We start from the raw sequence: 24,513 nt of genomic DNA, 5'->3' as shown, positions 1-24,513 counted from the left end.
GAGAGCGATCATCGGGTTGTATCTGGCACTTGAAAGGGTGTGTTTTATTAAGTATCCAGTTCTAGTTGTCATAAGGTCAAGGTACAACTCCAGGTTGTCCTTTTACCGGGGGACACGGCTAATTGAACAGATAAACTTCCCTGCAGGGGTGCACCACATTACTCAACACGCTCGATCCCTCTGGCCGGGCACACTTTCTTGGGTCATGTCCGGCCTTGGAATATCGACACGTCGCAGCCCTACCTAGGCACAACAGAGAGGTCAGCACGCCGGTCTAAATCCTATGCGCGCAGGGGTCTGGGCCATCGCCCGTTGCACACCTGCACGTTGCGTACGCGGCCGGTGAGCAGACCTAGCAACCTCCATTACAAAGGAAGTTGCATTACGCCGTCCAACCCGGCGCACGTCGCTCAGTCGCTGACGTCAAGAAGGATTCAGCTGATACCACAACGTTGAGTGCCCATAACTGTTCCCGCGTAGTTGGTTAGTGCGTATAGGCCAATGGCCAAACTCGGTCAAATACCAAAATGTCGTTAAGCATGCTATTTTGAAGTAACCGCGGACGCCGACCAGGACCAGGCCCACCTCTCTCCTAGGCGGTCTCAACCTGCCCTGTCGCTCCGCCACAAAGATCCACACAGAGGGCTGTCGGGAAAGTATGTTCTTTCAGCCCCCAATCCGTGAATCAACCGCGGGTACTCAACGAGCCGACCCAACTTTAGTCACCACATGTATCATATATTATGTATATAAGTATATGCCCGTGATCACCTCCCGAATGATCACGGCCCGGTAGTATAGCATGGCAGACGGACAAGAATGTAGGGCCACTGATGGAATACTAGCATCCTATACTAAGCATTTAGGATTGCAAGTAAGGGTAACAACTGTAGCAACAATGACAGGCTATGCAGCAGAATAGGATTAACCGAAAGCAGTAACATGCTACACTACTCTAATGCAAGCAGTAGAGAGAAGGAATAGGCGATATTGGGTTGATCAAGGGGGGGATTACCTGGTTGCTCTGGCAAGAAGGAGGGGTCGTCAACACCCTAATCGAACTGGGGGTCGCCGACAGTCTCGGGGTCTACCGAAAAGAAGTAATGGAGCGCAAACACAATAAATAACAGAGCAACAAAGCATCACAAAGCATAACATGGCAATAAGCGGTGCTAGGGGTGACCTAACGCAGTAGTAGGCGATATCGGCGAAGGGGGGAAACATCTGGGAAAGTATTCCCGGTGTTTCGCGTTTTCGGACATACGGGACGAAGGGGGAAGGTTGCGGGTTCGCTATGGTAGGGACATGTGACGAATGAACGGACTGCGTATTCGGATTCGTCTCGTCGTTCTGAGCAACTTTCATGTCTAATGTATTCTCATCCGATTTATGGTTTATTTTATATTAATTTTTTAAGTTTTAATCATTTTCTAAAATTACAGTAATATTAATAAATCAAAAACATTTAAACAGAAAAGGCTGGGTGCACCCAGTGTAGTGCACCCAGCAGTGCTCAAAGGGACTGACTGGTGGGGCCAATCAACTGCCCAGTCAGCAGTTGATTGGTCCATGTTGACTGGTCAACTATCAGGAGGGGTCCCGCATGTGAGTGTCACATGTATATTAAAGAGTTGTTTGTATTAAACTAGTTAGTGGTGGGGTCCAGTGTTAGTGGGTAGTTAGTCCAGTTAATTAACCAATTAACTAATCACTAATTAATTATTTCATTAATTATTTCTTTTTCTTTTTTTGCAACTAATCAAAACAAAGGGGGGTCTCACTGGTAAGTGGCCCTGACCGGCCCCACAGGTGGCTCGGCGAGTGAGCGCACTGGCGCACACAGGGGCACGTCGGCGGCCTCGGCGCCGGCCAGAGGAGGCATGAGCGTGGGGGGAGGGCGGCAGGGCACGCAGGAGCGGGGGTGAGGTCCTGGACGGCGGCGGCCTTGGCGGACATGGCCAGGCACCGTGGGGCGAAGGCGGCGACGGGCATAGGCAGGGGCAGTCGGCGGCGGAAACGGTAAGGCCATGGGAGGCCGGAGGGGGTGCGGGGCGCGGTTGGCGGCAGCAGGAGCAGAGGCAGGGAGTAGCAGTGGCGGCAGCCGCATCGAGCAGCAGCAGTAGAGCAGCATAGCGGCAGCGGCGGGAGCAACTAGGGGCACTGTTGCGGGTAGCACGGGACGGGCGTGGGGCTGCGGGCGCGTGCAGGCAGCAACGGGCGATGGAGCGCAGGTGGGGGCTAGCGGGGCGTGCAGGGGGGCGTGGTGAGCTCGCGCGGGAGCGGAGTCGGGTCGTGGCCGGAGGCTCGGGCGCGGCGGACTACGGCGGCTAACAAGGGGAAAAACAGGGGGTCGACGGAGGAAGCTCACAGTGAGCGCGGGGTAGCTCTAGGAGGTACGGGAGGCATCGGAGCAGCGGGGCCACGACGAGGCAGTGGCGATGGTGGTTCGGTTCGTCATGGGGAAGAAGGCGGCAGCGACGATTGAGAGTGCCCCAGCTCAAACCGGTGGATGCATCCGACGAAGACGAGCTTGGAGGAGCTTTTAGACGTCTCCACGTGGCTCGGGAGACAAGGCGGTTGCGGGATCGACGAGCGTGCATCGACGTTGAGCTCGGGGGGAGCTCCAGATCGAGAAAAAGGAGGGAGTGAGAGTATGGGGGGTTAGGGTTTCGACAAGGGGGGTCGAGGGGGGTCACCTTGTAGGCGCGCAGGGGGTGGCGGATGGCTGCCACGCCGATAGCCATGGCCAGGGCACCCCGGATGGCTGCCACGCCCCTGTTATGTGAACAGGGGTAGGGGAAGACCTCCACGTGGGCTTGGGCTGCAACGTTTTGCTTAATGGGCAGAAGTGCCCAGTAGTTTAGGTCCCTCCTTTTGTTTGTTTAATTATTTCTTTACAGTTTTACAAATAGTTGGACCACCAAATGACTTTTGTTACTAATGAAACTTGGCACATAAATCATGCACATTATTGTGGTGTTGCACCAAAAAGTTTAAAGTCAATTGAAGCAATTCGAATTTATATTTGAATTTAAACATGTTTATTTAATCCCGCCGATCCATTAAAACATTTCCAGGGGCAAATTAAAGAGACCATTTAATGTTGGTTGCTACATGTTAAATACTTAGTGAATATTTGCAACCCACTGAACATTTTTATTTGATAGTTCCAAGAAATAAGAATTTGACTTGTTATTTTAATTTTGAATTTGACTCTGATTTGCATCAACTGGCAAATTGGGTTAATCAACATGGTGACATGGCACGTTAGTGTGAGGTTACTGTAGCTTGACTATCGAGGTGTTACAAATCTCCTCCACTACTAGAAATCTCGTCCCAAGATTTTAAGAGGTGGAGTAAGGGGGAAAGATCTAGTTACGAAATTCTAACAAATCTTCTCAGTCTTGGTTGCTCTTCTCGAAGAGGTTGATCCATTGTGGTGACGTCTTCATTTCTCTGCTTCAGGTCATCATGATTAAGTCGGCATCCTTTATTCGGGAACTCCATCGTACTTACGAAAGAAATAAGGGTGGGTATTCCGGGTGAACAGACCTCTGCAAGGTCGACTATCTGGTCAATAACATCGGGGAAGGTGGTGGAGCTAACTCTTGAATTGAAACTTAAGAAAATATCGAGAGCAAAGTAAGGAGGCATCATGGGAAGTTTTGAGCGGGCACGCAATCGTTCGATGCGTGAAACAGGGCATGAAAGGGGTTCAAAGCAATGGGAATAAGTACTATGTTGGATACCATAATTGATGATCTCTCGGAAGGTGGCTCGTGAATTACATATGGAGTCAAATATGAGGAATTACTTTGGCAACAGGGGTGTACCGAAGAGTCAGGTTTCGATCATGTGGAACTGTGGGTTATGTTGGGGAACACAATATTTCAAAAAAAATCCTACAATCACGCAATATCTATCTAGGAGATGCATAGAAACGAGAGGGGGAGAGTGTGTCTACCTACCCTGATAGACCGAAAGCGGAAGCGTTATGAAACGTGGTTGATGTAGTCGAACGTCTTCGCAATACAACCGATCAAGTACCGAACGCACGACACGTCCGCGATATGCACACGTTCAGCTCAATGACGTCCCTCGTACTCTTGATCCAGCTGAGGCCAAGGGATAGTTTTGTCAGCACGACGATGTGATGACGGTGATGATGAAGGTGTCGACGCAGGGCTTCGCCTAAGCACTACAACGATATGAACGAGGTGGAATTCTATGGAGGGGGCACCGCACACGGCTAAACAATCAACTTGTGTGTCTATGGGGTGCCCCCCTCCCCCGTATATAAATGAGTGGAGGAGGGGATGGCCGGCCCTCTCATGGCGCGCCCAAGGGGGGAGTCCTACTCTCAGTAGGAGTAGGTTTCCCCCCTTCCCTAGTTGGAGTAGGAGAAGAAGGAAGAGGGAGAGGGAGAGAAGGAAAGGGGGGTTGGCCCCCTTCCCAATTCAGATTGGGCTTGGGGGGGGGGGGGGGCTGCGCCCCCACCTTGGCCGCCTCCTCCTCTCTCCCATTAAGGCCCAATAAGGCCCATTGACTCCCGGGGGGCTTCCGCTAACCCCCCGGTACTCCGGTAAATGCCCGAAATCATCCAGAACCATTCCAATGTCCAAACATAACCTTCCAATATATTGATCTTTATGTCTCAACCATTTTGAGACTCCTCGTCATGTCCGTGATCACATCTGGGACTCCGAACTACCTTCGGTTCATCAAAACACATAAACTCATAATACCGATCATCATCGAACGTTAAGCGTGCGAACCCCACGGGTTCGAGAACTATACAGACATGACCGAGACTCACTTCCGGTCAGTAACCAATAGCGGAACCTGGATGCTCATATTGGCTCCTACATATTCTATGAAGATCTTTATTGGTTAAACCGCATAACAACATACGTTGTTCCCTTTGTCATCGGTATGTTACTTGCCCGAGATTCGATCGTCGGTATCTCAATACCTAGTTCAATCTCATTACCGGCAAGTCTCTTTACTCGTTCTGTAATGCAACATCCCGCAACTAACTCATTAGTCACATTGCTTGCAAGGCTTATAGTGATGTGCATTGCCGAGAGGGCCCAGAGATACCTCTCCGACAATCGGAGTGACAAATCCTAATCTCGATCTATGCCAACTCAACAAACACCATCGGAGACACATGTAGAGCATCTTTATAGTCACCTAGTTATATTGTGACATTCAATAACACACTAAGTGTTCCTCCGGTATTCGGAAGATGCATAATCTCATAGTCATAGGAACATGTATAAGTCATGGAGAAAGCAATAGCAATACACTAAACGATCATAGTGCTAAGCTAACGGATGGATCAAGTCAATCACATCATTCTCTAATGATGTGATACCGTTCATCAGATGAAAAGTCTTGTTCATGGCTGAGTGAGTCCTGGACTAAGGGCTCCTCGGGCGCCAGGCCTGTTAGCCATGGGCCGGACTGTTGGGCTGTGAAGATACAAAGACCGAAGGCTCTACCCGTGTCCGGATGGGGCTCTCCTTGGCGTGAAAGGCAAGCTTGGCGATCGAATATGAAGATTTCCTTTTTCTGTAACCGACTTTGTGTAACCCTGGATCCCTCTGGTGCCTATATAAACCGGAGGGCTAGGTCCGTAGAGAGGACAATCATAATCATAGTCATACAGGCTAGACTTAGGGTTTAGCCATTACGATCTCATGGTAGATCAACTCTTGTAATACTCATATTCATCAAGATCAATCAAGCAGGAAGTAGGGTATTACCTCCATAGAGAGGGCCCGAACCTGGGTAAACATTGTGTCCCATGTCTCCTGTTACCATCGGCCTTAGACGCAAAGTTTGGGACCCCCTACCCGAGATCCACCGGTTTTGACACCGACATTGGTGCTTTCATTGAGAGTTCCACTGTGCCGTCGTCAAAAGGATTGATGGCTCGTCTTGTCATCAAGGAAAATATCACCTCCGAAGGAGCCCTGGCCTCGGGCCAAACCCTTCGGCTGGGCGGTTTCATCATGACCGCCCGTTCGGCCCTTGAGCCGACGATGACCTCTCGAGTCATCGAAAATCGTCTCTGTGTTGATTCTGAATACGCCAAAGGGATGGATCCAATGGAGTTATCATCTTTAAAGGAACTCCAAGATCGCATCGCCGCCTTGGGGGTCGCTACAGACTACGATCGGATTGGGTTTAAACCCGACCAGAGAGAAATTAAAACTCCACCGATCACCCATCAGATAGCGGTAGTCGAGGAGCAAGATAACTTTTCCTCTATATTGAGGAAGAACTATGTTCGGATCTCCGATCTCGAACAGCCGGACACCTACCGGCAGAAAGACACGCCTCGTCCTCCGAACATAGAATCAGACGATAAGCTCAGAAAATCAGTTGATATCCCGGAGCTCGAATTGCTAAGTTCGGAGGATCTTCAGACTTCGGATCTAAAATTGGGTCAGGATTCGGATTTAAATCCACCCACCCACCCAGACATAAGCGCTCTCTTAAGCATACAACAGCGGTCTCAGGAAACGGTCCACCACTTCTGGGCCAGATTCCTCCTTGTCAAAAACAAGATCAAAGATTACTGTGACGAAGACGCGATCTTAGCGTTTCGCAACAATTGCATGGACGAGGGAATCCTCAACGCCATTAACCGCCGTCACATATTACACTTTGCTGACTTGGCAACTATCATACAGAAGTACATCGCAATGGAAAGCGCCTGGAAAACTCAGGCAGCCCATTGGGAACCATCGGTCCCTACTCAACCCCTCGCTCAGGCGAAAAGGGCGCACCCTCATGGCACGCCTGGACCAATAGTAAAGAAATACAAGCCTGTTACAGGGCGCGGAACCGTTCTAGAAGGATGGCTCGATGGGCCATGCAAAATACACACAACACTAGATAACATACCAACCCACAGCCTTAGAGCATGTTGGATACTTCGGCAAGTGGCCAAGAGCGGTGAGGATATCCTCACCAGGAATACCCCAGAACAACACCCCCTAGAAGACGACGACCTCAAAGTATTGACGGTCTTCGAGACATTCGCCTCAAACAATAGGCGCAAAAAGGCACTCCGTGAACTCGCCGAAATCTGCCAAATCGCAACAATAAACCCTTCGAACGACACGGCTATTACCTTTAATGCCGGCGACGAGCCAAAATACATGACAGTTCAAGCACCAGCCACCTTGGTCCTCAGCCCAATCGTGGACGGCTTTTGGCTCATCAAGGTTGTCATGGACGACGGCGGCGGACTAAACCTCATCTATGAGGATACACTACAAAAAATGGAAATAGACAGGAGCCGCATCGAGCAAAGCAACACGACCTTCCAAGGAATCATTCCCAGTCGGGACGCACGGTGTGCGGGAAAAATCACGCTTGATGTGGTATTTGGCACGCCGAAGAATTATCGGTCCGAAGAGATAACCTTCCAAGTGGCCCCTTTCAACAGCGGATGTCACGCCCTCTTAGGGCGAGATGCATTTACACGCTTCCAAGCCATACCTCATTACGGATACATGAAGTTTAAGATGCCCGGGCCCAGTGGCATAATCACTCTCGCTAGTGATCCGGACATAGCACTCCGCATCAAAAATAAAACCGCATCTCTGGCTCTCGAGACATTATCTGAAGCCCTCGCGGCCGAAGAATTAACCGCACTGCGCTCCACGGTGGACAAAGACGATGTGATCCTAGACAAACGACCCAAATCCACCTTCTTCAAACCGGCAGAAGAAATAGTCAAATTCCAAGTCCATCCAACGGACCCCGAGAAGACAGCATCTATTGGAGCACAACTAGACCCAACGGTTGACGTCACGTTACGAGAGTTCCTGCGCGAGAATTGGGATATATTCGCCGGGCACCCTTCTGATATGCCAGGAATCCCATGCGAGTTGGATGAACACAGTCTCAATATATTGAAGGGATATAAACCGGTCAAGCAAACACTCCGGCGCTTTTCCAAACACAAACGTCAAGCTATGAGGGAGGAGCTAGCTTACTCAATAAGCATGTCGATTTGACTACTCGGCGCGGGTGGATGACAAATGGGTCTGCGTGGAAGGGAGCATGGGTTGTTTACACAAAATGCGAGGGGTTATATGCAAAAAAGCAGCGACACACGGCCACAGCAGAGCAAGGGACAGTAGAGTGTTACGTAAAAGGACCGTAAAGTGTTACGTATTCATATGTATGGAGATCATACTGTAGTGCTTCTCGAGTAGCTGGACTAAATGGTAATGCGTCAGAGACGAAACGTGTAATTTTCTCCGAAATGAGCTCGCTCGTGGGAGGAGACAGCTCGAACCCGTGTGCTCTTCTGTCACTTGGGGGGTGGCATTCCATCCTAATTTTAGTCAACTTCATCTCCTGCAGAAGCCCGGAATGAGCAGCTTCCCTACTCCAAGAAATTTGCACTACGGGCACTACCAACTCTCCTTCTCAGCTCGGAGGTGATCAATGCGTGTTCCAGCCAGGAAAGAATACTGAGCGAAGGTACTGCAGTTTATGCTGATTGTTTTATCTTGGCAGGTATGATCGCAAGTCTTACACTGCCCGAGGGAAGGCAATAGAGCTGCTCACAATATTGCTTTGCAGATGATAATGATGTTTCCTGTAACTGAGTTGATGAACCCCCTGATTTTCTTGTAAACGACCTGGTGAACGATGTAATGACATTGCCAAATCAATAAAATTAGACATGATGGTATTCTCGAAAGAAAAGAAAAACTCTCCTGAACCCCGCAGAGTTGAGACGTCCAACCCGGCTCCGACCACTGAGTTGGAGAAGCTGGCAGCTTGACATTCATTTGGAATTTCTCGGTATATCATTACCGACAGCAGAGGAGAGAGTTATAGAACAAAGAAAGGTTGGGAAAGATTTCACCACAACTGGATTTTGGCGCGAGATTTTTCGCAAATTTTATTGTAAAGTTTTAGATAATAACAGTCTACAGCTATTGCATTTACAGGTACATATCTAGTAAAACAAGAAAATTATTGAGCTATCTACAAATACTATCCTTGTGTCGTGGAGATTCAGAACACATCAAGGGAGGGCCGGGAGATCATATCGTCTTCCAGTAGCTCATATGGATCAATGTATGGTGGTGGCGCCACTGGTTTCTTGCTCCCGTCATGTACAAAGCTTTGCCCAAAATACTGCAATGAGAAATCCAGGACAAGCAGTGTCAGCTTTCTTACATCATGTAAAACTTCAAAGATGGACACTTTTGGTCAACTCAAAATGTTGTCAAAATCATAGACAGAAATCTCCCTTCGTGCACAAGAGACAAGAGAGCACTGAAAAGAACAGAAATTACAGATTGTTTATGCTTTCTGCTATTATTTCGTTTCTTATATAGTTCGAGTATCTAGGGAAGAAAATGTTCCCAACAAGCTTGTGCATCGTCCCATGGCTGCTGTGCGATCACTCAATTTATGATTCGGTTAGTTTAATTTGCATTGGTTGTACCCCTCCTTTTTCTCTGTGTGATGATGACAATGTCTGGCCACCACACCAAATTTATCATGTTGAGCACAAGCTCATAATGTCATATCAAACCTTAAGATGTTCAATGGGTTATGTAAATAACCAGATCATGTCCAACTCTCCTAGTACAATATAAACATTCAGTGTCAAAAGCCAGAAGCGCTACACAGGGAAATTACGAGCAAAGCACATATTGGAAATAATAAGGTGTGTATTCTGTATTCCAATTGTACCATGCTGAACAAAAATCATATAATGATCTCAATGTGTTCAATTGATTTATATTAACTTATGATCAGATACTAACTGAAACTGTACAGCGTATATGCACGCCATGTCATAATAGGGTCGATGAATTGCTACAATACTACACAAGTAAATCAGGGGCCAAATACATAATGACTACATGAGCGGGTATGAAGCACACAAAGAGATTAGACAGCTTACCAGATAAAGACCAGCAAATAGAGAAACCGTGACAATAATCAGAGGACCAAATGCCAGGGAAAAAGTACCACCAAGTGATAATAACAGCTTTGCCCGTGGTACTAGACCCTGAAAATAGATAAATAGATGATAACAGGTAAGGCTTCCTGGTGATTGTATCATTATCATCTCAGTGTAAACTGATAAGCAATCAGTGGCGACGAAATAGCAAAACATGAATGTTTACTATACAAACTTTCAGACGATTATTTATATCAAACATTTTGAATCACATATGACAATGAAAGATTTCAGAATATTCATGCAAAATTACTTTAACTAAGCCTATGCTGATGCCCGTCGACATTGGTTGGGGAACAAGTAATGTGCATAACAAGCAAAAAGAAGGGTGAAAAGGTAAAATGGAGCATCAAACAATAAGGGAGACATGTAATAGACCAAGAAATACATGTTGCATAAATGGCCTAGCTGGGGTGCATGATTTCAACCAAAAAGGAAAATGGACAAGTAATCACTAGGTATTGCAGTAAGCGAGGACACACGGTGCCACACATCGTAGACCTATACCCATGCTCAAGAACAAACAAAGAGAAAAGATAACAGATTACTTTGTTGAGATCATGGACATTATTTCTCAACAGAAACAAGAGCTATGCTGATACAAGGTAGATTTCTCAATGATTGTTAAAAGAACCATGACTATTTTTCGCAAGGAAAAGATTCCAGTGTCTACCCCACAAAATAGATTATGCGTGTTCATAATTTTATAGGCAGTTCTGTAGTCAGAATGGCTCGCTCTCGCTCCGCCCCGCCCCTCCCTCCTAGCTCAGAGTAGCCCCCCAGCCTCACCGCCGTCGAACCCCTGCCGGTAGCCCTCCCTCCCCTAGCCCTCCAGCCCCGCCGCCGTCGAATCGCCACCAGTAGCCCCCCCCCCCTCCCACCCCTTCCCCCCAGCCCCTTCCCTGTCCTGCCATGGCGTCCTCCAACGCTGACCTGCCGACCACGGAGTGACCCTCTCCGACGAGCGCGTGCCCTACGGCGACCACTGGCTCAACTCGGGGAGCGAGTCCTCTGCGCGCTTCTACTGTGAGGTCCCGTGCCGCCTCGGGGCCTTCCCTGCGTCGCCGGCGCCCCCTGCCCCTGGCCACGCGGCGATGCCACCCAGATAGCCTGCCAGGAGCCGCCACGATCCCCGCTCCGAGGTGCACCGCGTCCCCGGCACCAACGCGGTCGATGCGGATGGGTTCCAGCAACCAGGGCGCAGGAACCACCGTCGCCGCCCGCGCCAGGACGATGCGCCCAGTGCCCCTCCGCGCCGCCCATCCCCTGAAGAGCTGGCTGGGCCCTGCTTTCGGTGCCTGGACCCCCGCCACCGCGCGAGGGACTGCACCAACGACATCAGATGCCGCCGCTGCCTGACCTCCGGCCATGACTCCCGCTCTTGTGACGCCCATAGCCAAGATGAGGAGCGCGGCCCCCGCGCTTCGCCTGGCAACTCCAGACTGGTTGTCGTCGAGCCTCCTTGCCCCCGCCTCCCCAAGCAACTCTGGCCGCGTCGTTGCCTGATGTCCGCCCACCCGAGCCGGAGCGCGTCATCATGCCGCACACCGTAGAGATGGAGGAGGCGGAACAGGTCCTGGCTCAAGCGCTAGTGGCTCTGTCACTGGCAATCGCCCGCACGTCTCCACCAACAAGGTCGCCGCAGCGCTCTACGACTCCTTCGGGCTGGTCTCCTCTTCGGCTCGCAGGCTACAATGGACCGCCTAGCCGGCAAGCACTTCATCCGCTCGCCCCGCTTCTCCCTCTCGATGCGCCCATGGAGCAAGCTTGCCCACGCAGGCTCCGACGAGTTCGAGTACCGCGTCGAGCTTGAACTCCGCGGCATTCCTGCTCAAGCCTGGCACCTCTCCACTGCCGAGCACACCCTTGGGAGAAGCTGTTGGATCGAGCACCTCCATCCCAGACTCGTTCCCGTGCCGACCTCACCACTTTCCGTCTGTCTGGGCGCACGCATGACCCTGCCGGCATTCGTCGCGCCGCCATTCTGGAGGTTGTCGAGCAAATCCCCGCGCACCTTAGCACCGACACGCCGTTCATCAGAATGCTAACCTTCCCCATCTCCATCGCCATCGTCCGCGCTGAGATGATCAGAACTGCACATCCTAGCACACCGACAGGTCCAGGCCCAGACCGGGACAAGGGCGCCGGCAACAGCAACGATGACGGGCCAGGCCATGGACGCGCGCGCCGCCGCGGCCGCAAGTGCGGATGTATGGAGTCGCAGCCCACCAGTCGTGCCGATGGCATGGCGATGGACAGCCTCGGCTGGCGTGCCGGAGACCAAACCTCGTGCGCGGATGGTGTGGCCATGGCGACAGGGTGGCCCGTTCCACCCGGCGCGACGACGGGTACGACCGTCCAGCCACGGAACCGTATGCTACCGTGGCCCGGTCAGCATGGAGCCGACCGCCGTCATCACCGTGCCAAAAAAGGAAAGGGTAAAAGGAAAGATATGCCTACTTTACCCGTGGGACAGACATGCAGTACTGACGCCGCCCCTAAGGGCCCGTAGCCAGGCTTGATAGGGATAGCTGGCGGCATGCTAGTGGCTACGGCAACGTTGAATCCGTTCAGAATTTTGAATCCGACGGCCACCCACGAGCCTGAGGACGATCGAGCGGGGCCGCCAATTGCCTCACCTGATCCTTCGGCCTGTCGGGACCTGGTCATGCTCAGCGAGGTTCCAAACTCGCAGCAGGTCATGCCAGAGCTGACACCCACCTTGTCGGGACAAAGTGGTGTTTCCCCCACAACCGATCCCGAGGTGGAGCCAACCCCATGCGCTCACCAGTCCTCGCCCCCGTCCGTGCGCGCTGGGACGGACAGCGCGGTGCACGAGCTTCGCGCCACTTCTCCCGCCCGCGCATTGGTGACCCCACCCTTGGACAGATTGCTACCGCCATCCCCGGACTAGCGGGACCCGCAGACGCCCATGCAGAATCCCGTGGCCCCGGTCTCGCCCGGGCCCGCTGCGGCTCTCTCCACTAACCCCGAGAAGGCACGTCAGAGTATGCATGGGTCTGGGCCAGGACGCTTCACTTCCCCACCAATAATCATGCGCCGATCCCGCGGACATGCACCTGCCGCTCGCTCATGCACGCTAGGGGACTTTCTACCCGCTGCCACCAAGGAGCTCAACGCTGCTCTGCCGGCGCCCGAGAAGAGGTCCCGTCGCCCTCTTGATTTCACCCCTCGTCGTGGCCGCTCAGCTGCCGCTACGCCCACGACCGCTGCTCCTCCCGCCGTCGAAAGACGCGCGCAAGTGTAGGTCCTTCGCACACTTGGAATTGTCAGGACCAATCAGAAGATCTCGGCCGCGGGGATGAAGGCATACGACGATCTGTTCGCGGCGCCCATCCCGTTGTCGGTGCTTACGGCCATCGCTGCGCTGGTCAATCATGAGATCCCAGCTTGCCTTGCGGTGCAACCGACTACCCCGGCGCGTGTCGGTATTGCGTTCGAGACTTAGGCCCCCCTAGACACCCGCTCCTGTCGATCCAATCTCTATGGATCACGGCCTCAAGATCGTGGTATGGAATGTGCGAGGTCACAACGCACGTGCGCGGCTCCACGCTATTCGCAGGCTGCTTGACACAACCGACGCCTCCATTGTATGCTTGCAAGAAACAAAGATGGAGTTGATCCACTCGTCCGTTGTTCTTGACACGCTTGGTTCGGAGTTTGACGATTACACATACGTGTGGCGGCATTCTCCTTGCGTGGAAAAGCAGGGCCATGACTATCACGGCCCCTTTGTTCACCACCAACGCGATCTCTACCTGTGTCGCCACGGCCGCCGGCACGCCGTGGTGGATCACGGTTGTATACTGACCCCAGGATGATGTGACCAAGGTCGCCTTCCTAGAGGAGCTACGCGAGATCAGAGCAGACTACCCTGGACCGTGGATGCTTTGCGATGACTTCAACCTCATCCTCCGCTCCAAGGACAAGAACACGGGCAACCTCAATAGGCGCATGATGGGCAAATTCCGCCGCCTAGTCAACGATCTCGCGCTCAAGGAGGTATACCACAACGGGCGAAGATACACGTGGTCGAACGAGCAATCACCACCGACCCAGGTGCACCTCAATCGTGTGCTGTGCACCTCGGACCAGGAGGATGGGCACGGCGAATGCCACCTGAGGTGCCTTGCGTCCGTCGTGTCAGATCATTGCCCCTTGCTGCTGGATTGCGCCCCCGCGCCCATGATGCACCGCAGGTTCCACTTCAAGGACCATTGGCTGCGTTTGGATGGATTCCACGACACGGTGGCCGCGGCATGGGGCTCCATTCACGACACCGACCCCTTCCGCTGCCTAATGCTGCATCTCCAAACCACCGCGTGTAGCTTCACGAGTTGGAGCGCCAGAGCGGTTGGCAACGTAAAGACCAAGCTGGCCATTGCTAGAGAGCTCATTGCGTGTTTCGACAAGGCCTAGGAGGACCACGTCCTCACGCCCTCGGAGGACTGGCTGCGCAAACAACTGAAGGTTTTGTACCTCGGGCTTGCGTCCCTGGAACGGACGATCGCTAGACAGCGTGCCCGCATTGCCAACCTCAAAGAGGGTGATGCCAGCACTGCCTTCTTCCACAGGCAATGCTCCTTTCGACAACAGAAAAACCGTGTCTTCAGCCTCTCCGCAAATGGCACGATGCTCACAGATCATGATGATATGGCCGAGGTTGCATTCCGGCACTATGACGCACTGATTGGTACTATTGCCGAGCGCGATCACACGTTGGACCTATCGCAACTTATCAAGGGGAGCGATCTCTCCAACCTCGATGCGCCCTTCTGCCCGGCGGAGACCTGGGAAGCCGTGAAGCGCCTTCCTGCGCGCAAGGTTCCAAGGCCCGACGGCTATACTGCCTAATTCCTCCGCGCGTGCTGGAGCATCGTCAAGCAGGACTTCATGGATGTGTTCCAACAGCTTTTCGAGCTGCGTGGTCGTGGCTTCTGCAAGCTCAACCAAGCCCTCCTCACGTCGTTGCCTAAGCGCACCGATGCCCAGGAGTTGCGCGACTACCGCCCAATATGCCTCATTCATCTCGTGGCCAAGGTATTCGCCAAGGCCCTCTCACTTCGGCACGCTCCAAAGCTTGACCGCCTTGTCAGCCGCAATCAGAACACGTTCATCATCAAACAGAGCCTCATGACAACTTCGTGCTCGTCAGGCAATCGCTCAAACTGTTGAGCCAACTAGGGGCCCCTAGGGTGATGCTTAAGCTCGACCTCACGCGCGCATTCGACTCCATCTCCTGGTCGTTCCTCTTTGAGGTCTTGCGCCAATATGTGTTCGGGAATCGCTTCCTCGAGTGGATCACCATCCTCCTGTCCTCGGCTAGCACATGTGTCCTGATGAACGGTGTACCAGGCCCACCGATATGGCATAAGGGAGGGTTGCGGCAGGCTGACTCCTTGTCCCCGCAGTTGTTCGTGCTCGCGATCGACACTCTCGGTCGGCTGATGTGGCGCGCCCATGAAACGGGCATCCTCCGGCCGCTGCATCCGCGGAGACCGATACCGGCTATATCTCTATACGCCGACGACGTCATGCTCTTTTGCCATGCCATGGAGAGCGACGTGACCGCACCTTGCCCTGTTTGGCGGTATCTGGCCTGAAGGTGAACTACGCCAAGAGCTCGGCCACGGTTCTGCATGGGACCAGACTGCCTCCGAGATGATCATCAGCTTAGGATGTCCGATCGCCGAGCTCCCGGTCACCTACCCCCACATCCCCTTGACGACGCGTCACCCCTCCGCCGGGCAGCTACAGCCCCTTGTCGACAAGGTCGCTGGCTGCTTGCCAACCTGGAAAGCATGGCTCATGACAGAGCCGGCAGGCTGGCCCTCATTAAGTCTATCCTCTACGCCATCCCGGTGCACCAACTGCTTGCGTTTGCCCCCCCCCCCCTTGAATAAAACCTTGCAGCAACTCGAGAAGATACAGAGAGGTTTCCTATGGGTCGGGCGAACCGCTACCTATGGAGGGCACCGCCATGTCAACTGGCGCCATGTCTGCCGCCCCCTCGAGCTTGGCAGCCTTGGAGTTCGCGACCTCGAGCGCGTCGGTCTCACGCTTAGATTGTGGTGCCTATGGTTCTCGCGAACGGACACAGGACGCGCCTGCAGGGGTTGGACCTCCAATTCTCCAACAACGGCGCACACTGTTCTCTGCTTCCACCTACATGACCATCGGAAACGGCCTGAACAACCTATTCTGGGAGGATCGCTGGCTCAATGGGCGCTCAGTTGGCGAGCTCATGCCTTTGCTCTACAACTGCATCCCCAAATGTCAGCGCAAGGTCAGAACGGTGGCCGAAGGCCTCAATGGCAACACATGGGCCCGCAACATTCATGGTGTCTTGGGCATCCACGAGATTATCCAGTACCAGAAGAGTGTTGTCAAGCACCTTAATGATTAATTCTTTTTAAGCATCGCCTAACCGGACATGACTTTGCTTGGGGATTGCATGATACTCTACATGAAAAAGAGAATTAGCAGCTAAGTTTTTCCGATAAAGTTAGTAGTATTTTTATCTTATTGGCAATGGAGAGTCGGATCTAAACAAATAAAAATGTAACCATGTTTTTATAGCGGCGAAGTGGGAAATTATTAAATTATTATGATAGTTACTCTTATCAATTTTTATAGGGTCAAAACGGCAAATTATTATGTAAATGCAACCATGTTTTAAAATTGTGTTTTTTATCAACTTGACTTGGCCCACCATATTGAAGTCCCGGCTTCGCCTTCGGATCTGGACCCCCCTATGCTCAAATCCCGGCTCTGTCCCTGGACGTGTCGTTAGCCTATGCACTACATGTCGCAAAACTAAGTCCAAAGCTCAATCTCATGGTCTTTACATGTCATTACCAATTCCATATGCACCTTAGGAGGACATAACATGGATTTCGTACTTGGCTTGCCTAGAACTAGAAATGAAAGGACTTGATTTTTTGTGGTTATTGATAGATTCTCAAAGATGGCACATTTTATTCCATTAACAAGAGCAACGATGCTTCACACATTATGTAGGGATATATTGCGTTTAGATGAGTGCCCAAGACAATTGTCTCCAACCGTGATATCAAATTCTTGAGGTACTTTTGGAAGACAGTATGCGCCAAGCTAGGAATCAAGCTATTGTTCTCCTCAGCATATCATCCTCAAACCGATGGCCAAACAGAGGTGGTCAACCGCACACTCTCCACCGTCCTTCCCGTACTCATCAAGAACCTTAAGGAGTGGCAAGGCTGTGTGCCCATCACCAAGTTCACCTACAACCGTGCAAGGCACACAACAGCGTTGAAGTCGCCATTGGAGGTTGTCTATGGCTTCAACCCCTTGTCGCTATGGGACATACTTTCGCTTCCTCTACAAGAGCGTGCCAGTATGGAGGCAAGCGACCGAGTTGAGTTCATGAAAAGGTGCATGAAGATATAAGGACCACCACTGAGCATCAAGTCCACAAGCATGCCACCAAGATCAGCATCACCAAGAAGCGAATGGTGTTCCAACCCAGAGATCTTGTTTGGCTACATCTTCGCAAAGACCGCTTTCCGAACGAGCGCAAATCCAAGTTGCTACCTCGAGCCGACGATCCCTTCAAAGTCCTAGAAAGGATAAACAACAACGCTTACAAGATAGACATCCCACTTGACAAGTACTCGATGAGCAACACCTTCAATGCCGCCGACTTGGCTCCATTCCATGGCGATGAGGTTTTCGATCCGAGGACGGATCTTCCCCAAGGAGGGGGGGGGGGATATGGTGCAGAGCAGCACATGGATATCACCATGGATCCTACACCAATCCCACAAGTGCCAATTGGACCAAAGACTAGAGCCCATGCACATGCCAAACCAAGGTGAATTCACTCCTCTTCGAACTTTCTATGCATTCATTTGAGACAACCTCAATCCGACACCCTATGCATACTCAAATAACTAAGGATTCATCCATGAAGAAGTGAGGGTAGAAGGCCAAGCAAAGAGAAGGAACAAGGAGAAATGTTGTTGAGCTACAACGGCCGGATAGTCCAGCCAGGAAGCCGGACTGTCCAGCATGAGTCCCGAAGACATTAGAAGCTAAATACATGTAGTCTGGCGTTTCGTTATCCTGCCCTTAAAGATTGACTGGTGCCTGAAGCCTGTGCCAACCCGGAGCCGCACTTGCGTCAGCAAACGGACTGTCCAGCTTGCTTCCCAGACTGGACAGTGTGAACCCAGACTATTCGGCTCGTTTCCCGAACTGTCCGACCCTTGCATGCGTGCAGATCTAGCCAATAGGCCATGTATCCCCTCTCTTACCTACCCACTTTCGTCCCTTAGCTATATAAAGATACCTTGGACTCAAATTACAGTTAGCAAAGCATTTAGATAAAACTTGAGAGGGCATTGCTCATCTATCCTCTCCTTTGGAGATCAAGGCGTCCACAAGGAGAAGAACCCTTGTGGTTAATCAAGACCTCCATATCATTTGGATTGGAGAAGATCTACCTCTCAAGACCCCTCTTCTCTTAGAGATTTGGGAAGAACTTTACCTTGTTTCCTTGTTCCCTTTGTTGGTTGAGGATCTTGATTTGTCTCATACTTTGGATGCTTTGAGAGGACATGTGTAATGTGAAACTTGTTCATTAGTATTATTCTTCTTCTTGAGTTTCTTGTGTTCTTTGTGTTTTGCTCCTTGCCACCTTCAAATTGTGAAGATTGGGACAAACCTAGGCCTTTGTCCTACATCACAGTTTTACCATCTGCAGAGAACAAAGCATCTAGAGGACAAAAAAATCTACAACTCAAAGATACCACTAAAAGATAAAAAGATAATATGGGGTATCTTTGTCGGGGTACGGTTCTAACAAATGACAATCTGCTCGCCACAATTTGCAGGGAAGTAAGAAGTGTTATTTTTTTCATCATGACGAGACAATTAAGCATGTTTTCTTTCAATGCACTTTTGCGCGCTCTACATGGTCAATCATGCGTCCAACTTGTATCCTCCTCGCAAGGTTGCCAACATGTATAGTCACTGGCTCGATGGTATAGCTCACAAGTTTAATGCACTTACAAAGGTGGGAGTGTTTGTTTTATTATGGTCAAAGTTCAAAAAGGTGTGCCTTTTGTGAGCTCCTAATCACATCCACGCGTGAAGTGATGGGAGAACGCATCGTGTTTATGTGGTGAGCCCAACCAGGCAAAGCGCTTTTCCAATCTATGCTCGACTAAGCGTGCATCAGCAGCGCTACGCAGACGTAACCGTTGTCGGGCGAAGAGCGAACAGACCAAAATCGTAGAGGGAAAAGAGAGGTCCGTTGGCCATAATCGCAGCAGGAAAGATATAGGAAAGGGTGGCACAGGCTAGATTTTGATGAGTAAAACGCACATACATCTCTGATGGGCTCCTCACATGATAGGATGTCGAGGCGGCGACTCTGAAGCTCATCTCACACCGTTGACCCTGACCTTGCGCCCCCCGGACCTCCTCCTCCCGTTGCACCCCGGCACCACAAGCTACTCCTCGACTCGCCACATGCCGCCGACCTCCTCGTCTCGCCTCTTCTGACGTGCGCTGCTGGTCAGCTCCAACTCCCCTTTTTCTCTCTTCCCTCTTAGGTGATTGATCCCTTCCCTCTGGTCTAGTCCGTTCAAGTGCTATTGCTGTGAGCCTGTGATGTTGATTTTGTGATATGATCTATTGCATTACCTATTAATTTGCTCGATCTCCCTTCTTCTCCTCTTTTGTGCTTCTTCTCCTCTTTTGTGCTTCTGCTCTGCCATGGCCCATGGCTACTATCTATTGCTCCCTAGCCTCTATTACAACACATGGAACATGAACGGTGAAGTGATATGGTTTTTTATGATAAAATTTCCTCTATTATGCAGGTTATCTACCAGTGCGGTTCGTGGTGTACTCTGTCCGTGGCTCTGTTCGTGGTGTACTCTACAACCCAATCATTTCTACGTTGACTGATTTTCTTTTGACAGCTCTGTACGTTGGTTGATATTATTAAGCAAATACTCCCTCCGTTCCAAATTACTCGTCTCAGAAATGGATGTATTTAGAACTAAAATACATCTAAATACATCCATTTCTGCGACGAGTAATTCGGAACGGAGGGAGTACTACGAATGTATTAATCACCAAATTCGGGAATGAAAGCTAAGATTTAACCAGGGAGGAACAAGGTCAGAGACCTCAAGGCCTTCGCTGTTGAGCGCCATGGACCGCTCTCTCTGCCCGTCCGGCCCGGCCGCAGCCATCTCGAACTCCGCCGCCGCCGCACCGACCCCGCGCTTCCTCCCCGCCTCTCCCCCTTGGCCGCCTTCCTCCGCCTCCGCGGCTGCCCCCGACTTCTCCCCGGAAGGGACGGACCCCGCCGCCATACCCCGCCGCCTCAGCTCCTTTGCAAACAGCGACTCGGGCGCGTCCTCCTCGCTCCCCCGGGCTCCACCCACCTCATCCCCGTCGATACGGCACCTCACGCGTAGGCGCAGCATGCGCCGTCCACGCGGCCGCAGCGAAGGCGACGGTGTGAGGGCTGGGCGCACGAGGTGGATCACGGCCAGTTCCATGGGCATAGTTTGCTAGCTTCAGTTGGTTGCGTGGCTGCGTGATCCCTGCTGCGTCGAGGTCGCGGAAGCACAAGTCCGACTAGACGCGACAGGGTGACTCTTCGGCGAGGGTTCTGACCGTCGGTTCGGTGCTGAGATACGCAATTAGGCGGATGGACGGTGCGGATCTAGCGGAGGGTTCATGCGGCTGGTGATGAAAGCCGAGGACGCAAGGAAGCCGGACTAATGTATGGTTGTCGTGGTTCGTCGGACCTCGGAGATGTGCGGGCTCATCTCCAACGATGAGTTGTCTTTTGAGAAAAAAATCACTATAGGACCTTAAACTTGCGTTGGTGGTCAGTTTAGCCCCCCATAGTTCAAAATACCCGAAATATCATCCCTAAACTTGTTCTAGGGGCTCACATACGGTCTAAAATATAATTTGCTCTACGTATGTGCTGATTTGGCAGTGGTCAAGTTGATCCACGTGAGCGCTGACTGTCACGTCGTCTCAGCCACCTAAATATGTAGGAAAGCAGGGGGTCTTTTGCAAAAATGACGCAAGAAAATGGTAGCGACGATGCATCCTGCACCGTGTGCCGGAGCTGCAGGTCGAGGCCGACGAAGTGGGGCTTTTGCTGGCTCCTGGAGTTCGGCGTCCCTCAGGCTGCTGCTGGTGGTCGGCGGCTGCGAAGGTGGTTGGACCGGCGATTCCGGGCTGGGGAGGAGCGGGGAGCTTGGCGGAGAAGGCGGCGTTGGTGGAGGAGGCCGATGGCGGCGTGGGCGGGAGCTCGAGACTGACGTCCATCGTGCACTCGTCGTCGTCCACGTACGTGACTCTCGCCACCACAATGCCGACGGCACCATGGATTACTGGCTCGAACCGACCGAGCTTGCAGCCCTGCACCGGGAGGTCGGTGTCGACCCGTACTGGGTACCGCCTCCACGGTGGAAGCGCGGAGATCCCGTTTTCGCAGACGGCTACGCGCTCAAGGCAAAGATGCGGGTGGAGGAGCTCGCCGGAGTAAAAAGGTCCCATCCCCCCCCCCCTCTTCTCCTGCCATCTTCTCTTGCAATTTCTTCTTCTTCCTCAATGCTGATTCAATCTTCCATTGAGTCTTGCATGTGACAAAGAAATGTTTGTGTTCAAGTTGATCATTTGTGTTGAATTGCCAATGTTACTAATATTGTTAAGATTCTTGCACATAGTAAGTAGCAAACTAACAATGCTAGTGTTGTTGTGTTAACACTGAATTTTGTTATACCGTACTATTTGTGTATGAAGGTGCTTGTGCTGATTAAACCAATGGTAATTTGTGCTACGTTTGATTACTTGAGCTAAATTTTTATCATTTTTGCATACAGTAAGTAGCAGTGCTAGTTTTGTGTTTGCACTGAGTTCTGTTGCTCTGAATTTGTGTATGAAGGCACATGCAGCAGCCGGCGAAGGCACATCAAGGCACAATGAACAATGAGGTGAAATCTGAGGCAGTCAAAGCCTACATTTGTCAAGACTTATCAGGTGATTGTAGTTATCTTTCCTCAGATATGCATCTCTTTCCATTGCAATTTTCATCATGCATGTTTGCTATCAAATTTACATCTCTCTACCCCTCAAAATAAATAAATTACATCTCTCTGTTTTGCATCATGTATATTTGTTGCCAAAATTATGAGAAAATGGGACATGCATGCATGCCTAAATGTGTCGCACCCCCTTACTTGTGAATTGTGATGCACATTTTTCAGTTTTCATCAGGGTGTGCATGTTTCTGGTTCCTTCTTATGTGAAAACTTTGGTGTTGGAGTTTTAATTAAAGAAAGCATTTGAGTTTGTTTGGAAGTGGCAAGTCTTTTGTTTTGGTTTTGGTTTTGTGATAGTCTTGTTTTTTTAGTTTCAGTTAAAGAAAGAAACAAATTTTGACATTTGAGTTGCTTCCAAGTGGAAAGTCTTGGTTTTGGTTGTGTCATAGTACTACATTGCAGTACTGCATCTGAAATTTGTAAAATGCAGGAGCAGGTTTGCCTTTCCAAAGCATGACACAATTGTAGCTCTCAATTTGTCTCCTCTGTGAAGGCATTGTAGAGACACCTGCACACCAACCTTTCTCAGCTTTGCTTCTCACATTTTTTACACTAAGGTTAAGGTGAATGTTTAGGCAAAGCACCTTTTTATTTCCATTGATGAATCTGTAGATATACTGCAAAGTACACTTGACATAGGTAGTTTTAATCATCGGAATGGATATCTCTTTCCACTAGTGTTGTAAGAATTGCAAGTTTACTTTCTTTTTGTTTATTCCATGGAGTATTTCCTTAGCTAATCTTGAACTCATGGTGATCTTATTTGCAGGACAAGTATGAGTGTAGGCTGAAGGCCAATGGCAATCTGGAAAAGCAGGTTCTATCCTTGGAGGTACACTAATTGGGACAACTCCTCAGCTTAAATTCATCATACTTGTCTAATTAGTTATCTTCTAAGAAATGGCTGTCAAGTTAAATTTTAAGTACTCAAATTATGTCTTCCTGGTTGAATTGTTTTCTCCACATTGTTGACCATGCTAAAGCCATTGTTGTGGATATGTTTTCAGGATAAGTATGCCAGCGCAGCACGGGCGAATGGCAAGCTGGAGGAGGAGGTTCTGTTCCTCAAGGTACATCTGAATTTTAACCAACCTTTGCCCAGCTCTTGTTCTCATTGTACAGGAATACAGATCAACTTTAGCTGCATTTCATGATGAGTTAATCATGTGCCTGATGTGGAGTTGACACTGGATCTGTTGTGCTGGAGAAGTATGAGGCAATGCTCGAGAAGAACACCAGGCTGGAGGGGCATGTGGCTGCTCTGTCCACTTCTTTCCTATCTCTCAAGGTAACGCAGTTGATTGCCAGTAACTGCACTTCATCAACTGCACCAGTTGCATCATAATAATCTTTCTGAATTTTTGTTATGCTAGCATTTGCTCCAAAAGGATTACACATTAGCATTAGATTTGAGGAATGATTTGGTAATTTACTGTATGTATGAACAGGAGGGCATGCAGTTTCTGAATGATGGGGATCAGCAGCTGCAGATCATGGGAGCAGAGCCGTGTCTTCTTCTGTGTGCCAAGGAGTACTGCAAAGCTGACAGTAAGGAGAGCAATTGTGGCAAGGTAACAGATGCTGCAGCCGCTGGCGCAGGCGACCAGCTCGCCGATGTCGACGACGACGGTGGGAATAGGTCGTCGAGGAAGTACAGCGAGTGGTCGGAGAAGGCGCAACCCTTTTCGCCGTTGACCCCAACGGTGGCGAGAGTCGCGTACGTGGACAATGATGAGTGCGCGATGGACGGCAGTCTTGAGCTCCCGCCCACGCCACCGTCGGCCTCCTCCACCAACGCCACCTCCTTTGCCAAGCTCCTGCTCCTCTCCTGGCCCGGACTCGCCGGTCCAACCACCTTCGCAGCCGCCGGCCACCAGCAGCAGCCCGAGGGACACCGACCTCCAGGAGCCAGCGCAGCCCGACTCCGTCGGCCTCAACCTGCAGCTCCGGCACATGGCGCAGGACGCGTCGTCGCTGCCGTTCCCGTGCATCATTTTTGCAAAAGACCCCCTAGTTCCCTGCGTATTCAAGCGGCTTAGACGACGTGGCAGTCAGCGCCCACGTGGATCTACTTGACCACCGCCAAATCAGCACATACGTAGAGCAAATCGTATTTTGGATCGTATGTGAATCCCTAGAGCAAGTTTAGGGATGGTATTTCGGGTATTTTAAACTACGAGGATTAAAGTGACCACCGACGCAAGTTTAAGGACCTACAGTGAATTTTTCTCTTGTCTTTTTTATCCCGAAACAACAATTGTTCTACGATAATTCTCTGCTCCCTGTATCTCTAGGCAACCCGCAAATTTCCCTCTGCATTCATCCATAGACTGTTTTGACAACTGCTCGAACCAATCGACG

At 50.9% G+C, this 24,513-nt stretch overlaps 1 protein-coding gene across 1 annotated transcript; it reads right to left on the bottom strand.

The window, feature by feature from the left end:
* Positions 1–8,893: 8,893 nt before the first annotated feature.
* LOC125551679 lies at positions 8,894–20,691 on the bottom strand. The gene is made up of 3 exons (XM_048714960.1): positions 20,212–20,691; positions 9,953–10,060; positions 8,894–9,174 (listed from the first exon to the last, which is right to left on the bottom strand). Exons 1-3 carry the CDS (start codon positions 20,593–20,595, stop codon positions 9,052–9,054), a joined length of 615 nt encoding a protein of 204 aa, XP_048570917.1. The 5' UTR covers positions 20,596–20,691; the 3' UTR covers positions 8,894–9,051.
* Positions 20,692–24,513: the final 3,822 nt, after the last annotated feature.

This window comes from Triticum urartu, chromosome 4 (genome assembly GCF_003073215.2).
Source record: "Triticum urartu cultivar G1812 chromosome 4, Tu2.1, whole genome shotgun sequence".
NCBI lineage: Eukaryota > Viridiplantae > Streptophyta > Magnoliopsida > Poales > Poaceae > Triticum > Triticum urartu.
This window is presented reverse-complemented; position numbering and strand designations above follow the sequence as displayed.